The sequence below is a fragment of the Etheostoma spectabile genome, chromosome 7 (genome assembly GCF_008692095.1).
Source record: "Etheostoma spectabile isolate EspeVRDwgs_2016 chromosome 7, UIUC_Espe_1.0, whole genome shotgun sequence".
Classification (NCBI taxonomy): domain Eukaryota; kingdom Metazoa; phylum Chordata; class Actinopteri; order Perciformes; family Percidae; genus Etheostoma; species Etheostoma spectabile.
The window spans coordinates 1,626,324-1,631,323 of NC_045739.1; the positions used below are offsets into that span (position 1 = coordinate 1,626,324).

Here is a 5,000-nt window from a genome sequence, read left to right on the forward strand (position 1 = left end):
TGCAGTACCTAGGTAAGGACTACTAGCCAGTCAGAAGCAGAGTATGAGGGAGTGCCATGACAGTACCTAGGTAAGGACTACTAGCAAGTCAGAAGCAGAGTATGAGGGAGTGCCCTGACAGTACCTAGGTAAGGACTACTAGCCAGTCAGAAGAAGAGTATGAGGGAGTGCCCTGACAGTACCTAGGTAAGGACTACTAGCCAGTCAGAAGGAGAGAAACATTTCCCCACTTGGCTTTCTCTAGTTTCATTTGAATGACAGGTTAGGAGAAAGTATCGATGAAATGTATTCACACCTCGGTTTAAAAAAAACACAACTAGAACTTCCCCTTATAACGGCAGAAAAGAGACTCTATGACAGGGGTTGTGTCCCTTTGAGGAAGTTGAAAGCTTTTATTTTGTATTCATGTTTATTTGAGTAGAAATGTCTGGCAGTACATAACATGTGTTTTTGTGTTTCCCTTCAGTCACTCTGGGGCGTCGGTGCCACACACAGACACACAACCTGGTGTAATACATACCACACTCACACACCCCCGCAGCTACAGCCTGACATGAGCACACAAGCAATCTTACATTCTCTCCCACACACACAAACCCAAACAAACAAACACACACACACACACACACACACACACACACACACACAAACACACACACAAACAAACAAACACACACACACTCAGCTGAAACACTCCATGCTGGCCTTGGCTCTCTCCATCTCATGTAGGAAGTTGTAAAACTGTGGGAGCGTCAACTCTGGAAAAGATGAGGGAAGAAACAGGAAACAGTTAGTAGATGACAGACTGAGAACACTTTGGTATAAACAAGGCTTCAATATCAATCATGCAGTATATCCACGTATCATAACAGCTTGTTTCATTTGCTCTTGTAAAAACTGGCCCGGTAGCTTTTTAAAGCAAATATTTCTCTGGAAGTGTAGGCTTTAAAATGTCTGCGATACATTAGCATTTAGCTCCACCATGGATTAACCCGGGGTAACACTTTACTTGAAGTATTCTACATAAGAGTGACATGACACTGTCATGAACACATGACACTCACATGACCCTGTCATGACCGGTCATGATGCATGAACCCTAACCCTAACAATAACCATAACCTGTCTTGACAAAACCGAATGACACTTACTTAAAAGAAGCGTATGTCACCGTTTGACTTGTTTACAATGTTTTATGACATGTTCATGACATTGTCATGTTACTGTTATGTAGAAAGTGTAACCGCCCGGAATCAGAATCAGAAAAGCTTTATTGCCAAGTGTGTTTTTTTCACACGTACAAGTAATTTGTTTTGGTGCAGGAGCGTATCACACAATCTCTAAATACAAGAAGGCAAAGAGAATCAAACAATATAAGTATAAACATATATGCACAGTATGTATTAAAAATGGGTTCCATGGGTTCCGGGCCTTGTTGATAACACAAGTACCTCAATGAGTTGCGTAAGAAACGTTAGCAATAAAGACAAAAAGAGTTTGACATGTTGCCTGCACAAGTTAACAACTCTCAAGTCCCCCCATTAGCAGCGTTAGCATGTATGAGATCCCAGCTGTTTACCATTTAAATGTAACAGACACTACATAGACAATGTGCCAAATGTCTGTTAGTGGGAACACTCCTGGAGTGTGTAAAGGCAAAAGTTTACTCATAAATAAAAATAAATTTATTAATTTAATGATTTTTTTTATCAGGGGAAAAGAGACCTGTGATTTGTGATTTTTGTGATTTGTGATTTTTTTTGTTCTCTGTGCTCTAAATGCGCATCAATCAGATCCCCAACACATTGATCAAAGAGTCTAATTAGGCAATTTGAACAGGGGTTTCCTTCTTTGTATAAGAAACATTTAACATGCTTCGCTATTGGGATTTGTGCAGGTGAAGGCAAACAAACAACTCTACATTTTGATCTCCTCGTAAGTTCCCATGTATCCCATGTATGTAATTTAATTTTGCCCAAGCATTAAAAAAAAATGTTTGAAAAGCTACTGGACTAGCCTGTGTCCATCTCAGCAGCACAAGCCTCCTTTTCTCTCCTCATAACCATCCTTTTGCTTGTGTTAAGCAACACAGCAGCACATATTAATACTTTTTTTTATAATTTGTACCCTTTATTGATCCCTTATGGGGGAATTACAATTTACACTCTGTTGTTATCACACACTACACACAGGCCTGAGATACACACACATGCTCCTATACATGCACTAATGGAGAGATGAGTGAGTGAATCAGTGCACCGCCACCACACTCTGTACTTTTGCCCATATGGGACCTTGAACCAGCGACCCCCCGGTTCCTAAACCAACTCCCTGAGGACTGAGCTTCCACCCCTTGAAGTTGGAGTGTCATTAAAAAAAAGAACATTTTCAAACATTTGACCACCTACAGGTCCACTTGATATGTCCTGCTGTGTGTCTTCATTCAAATGTTGATTCATGCTTATTTAATCATATGGATCTGACATATTTAGATCCAGTTAGGCAGGAGGTTCTTGCCAAATGCAATAAATTATGTGAACAAACGCTTTCAATGCTGTTTGTGTCAGTAACAGCAGAGTTGCTCACCCATGTAGACGTTTTCAGTGGAATTCCCCTTTCTGACCACCAGCTTCAACTGCAAGACAACAAAAACGGTGTTTAACACAATTGTGTGTGTGTGTGTGTGTGTGTGTGTCTGTGTGTGTGTGTGTAACAAAGAGCTTTCATACCTGCAGAAAGATGTTGCCCACTTTCTGTACTTCACTGGTGCCGACAGTCACTGTGGGGGGGAAGTGGGGGGTTGGGGGGGGGGTCAGAACACACCATTATGAACTTATACAAAGTGATGAATGAACTCACAAAGACATCCCATTATTACACAACTCAAGTAACACAACTAACTGATTGAGGCAGCGGTAGAGCAGCAACTCCAATGTGTTCTGCAAGGTAAAATGACTGTTTTTGTCAAAAGAGTCTGGTGGAGCAGAGATAACAGCTTCAGTTCCCCGTCCTAAGAGTTGATCTACTGCCCCCGTCCACAGCAGGACATTACTTAGCTTCTGTGTTGGTACTCCTGCCTGCTTCTGCAAACTGGGGCAGCCGACCCCCCATAACTGTAGCCAACACACTGACTATGGAGAAGCAGCTCATACAACCACACATCCAAACATCTGAACTATCCCTAAAAATAGAGTCAGCTTATAGATTTCGAAGGAGGCCACAACAAATTATGTAAGAACACAAAAGTCCTGGGCTGTCTTTATGCACTTTTATATCCATTCAGTATTGTTTGAGACAGTCTGTTTCAAATACATGTAAGACTAGCAGTGGCTGTGTCGGCTCTCCGATTATTTGTGTCTCCAGCCTACAGCCGACTGCTTGGCGACATGCAGAGACCCATTCTGTTTGCCTGGCCGAAGGTTTTGCATGTCAATTACAGCCCAGTCAAGTAAACTACAGAGGAGTGGACTCTCCTGCTCCTGCTCAGTGTATTAGCATTTCTATTACCTGGGAGTCTCAACAAGCCGTTGGATCATATGAATAAACAAGGCCCGATAGAGACCCATCAGCTGATGGGTTTAAATGAGCCACAACAAAGAATTTGAGCACATAAGCTATGCTAATTGTATGTTGGAGTAGATCCTCTCTGTTTTTAGAGAATGTGACTGGGAGTTTGAGAAGAGAGACAACTGCAGCGCTGTCCATGTGCTCAGAAATAAACTTTAAGTGAAGCTATAATTTTGTCGAGAGCTAAATGTGATGTCTGGTTTTGGCTTTGTCTTACCTCCAAACTTCCACTCCATGTCAACCAGCTGGTTGACCATCAAAGTCTGTCCCACAGCGAGTCTGGACAGCGCTGCATAGTGCTCCCCCCACTACAACATACAGAAAAAAAGACTCCTGTGCTCAATCAGTGATATCTGGGTAGGTTAAAACTGGATTGTATACGACTTTCAAAGGCAACAATTCATGTACTGGATCATCATCAGATTACACACACTGCAGAGGATATCCTAGATTCTCCATTTCACAAGCATGGATGTTAATACCTGAGTTTGTTTTAGAAGTAAGTTGCTGGAATGTCTCTTAAGTACATTTACTCAAGTACACATGCTACGTACTTGTACTTTACTTAAGTATTTCTATTTTTTTAACTTTCTACGTGTAATCCACTCCATCTGAGAGTGCATATAGTGAGGAGATGTTTTTTACAGTGTGTTCTGGGGACAGGCAGCTAGCAGATAGAGAGATGTTTTTTTACAGTGTGTTCTGGGGACAGGCAGCTAGCAGATAGTGAGATGTTTTTTTACAGTGTGTTCTGGGGACAAGCAACTAGCAGATAGTGAGATGTTTTTTTACAGTGTGTTCTGGGGACAGGCAGCTAGCAGATAGTGAGATGTTTTGTTACAGTGTGTTCTGGGGACAGGCAGCTAGCAGATAGTGAGGAGATGTTTTTACAGTGTGTTCAGAGATAGTAGTGAACGTTACCTGCTGTGAAAAGTGAGCCGCCTTGTCTTCGTTTAGTCCTGAGGTAAATAAAGCAACAGATAAAGCAGCTTTGGTTTCATGTGGAATATGTTCACACTGATGAGTACAAAATATGCACAATATACAGTACTTAAAGGTACAATATGGAATATTTCTGCATTAAAATGTCGTAAAACAAAAAAACTTATTCTATATTTTTAAGTTGTGTAATACACTATCTTAAATGTTTACAACAACGTTCAAAAATGTTCAGAAATGTGTTATTTTATTTTTATTTAAGTATAATTGTTTTGATGAAGACAGCACTAGGCTAGCTCACAATTACGTTTAATAGCTAGCGTTGAAGTGCCCACATTATGAAAAAAAATCCCTTTTCTGGGATTTGGGGGGTTATTCTGTGTCTCTGGTGCTTCCACATGCACACAAACTTGGAAAAAAACTCTCCATGGTGTGATGAGTGAGATCCGGTTTCTGAATGTCCCCGGTCTTCAGTCTCCGGGTAAGCTGTTCAA

At 41.2% G+C, this 5,000-nt stretch overlaps 1 protein-coding gene across 2 annotated transcripts in view; it reads right to left on the reverse strand.

Annotated features, from left to right (window-relative positions):
- Window positions 1-368: 368 nt before the first annotated feature.
- Window positions 369-5,000, reverse strand: part of commd7 (COMM domain containing 7) — a 32,158-nt gene continuing 27,526 nt past the window's right edge. For both annotated transcript variants that reach the window (XM_032520258.1, XM_032520259.1), the window contains exons 6-10: window positions 4,489-4,526; window positions 3,785-3,875; window positions 2,730-2,779; window positions 2,587-2,635; window positions 369-758 (exon numbers count right to left, since the gene is read on the reverse strand). In XM_032520258.1, the coding sequence (XP_032376149.1) occupies window positions 682-758; window positions 2,587-2,635; window positions 2,730-2,779; window positions 3,785-3,875; window positions 4,489-4,526 (305 nt within the window). In that variant the 3' untranslated portion in view covers window positions 369-681. The remainder of the gene's footprint in view (window positions 759-2,586; window positions 2,636-2,729; window positions 2,780-3,784; window positions 3,876-4,488; window positions 4,527-5,000) is intronic.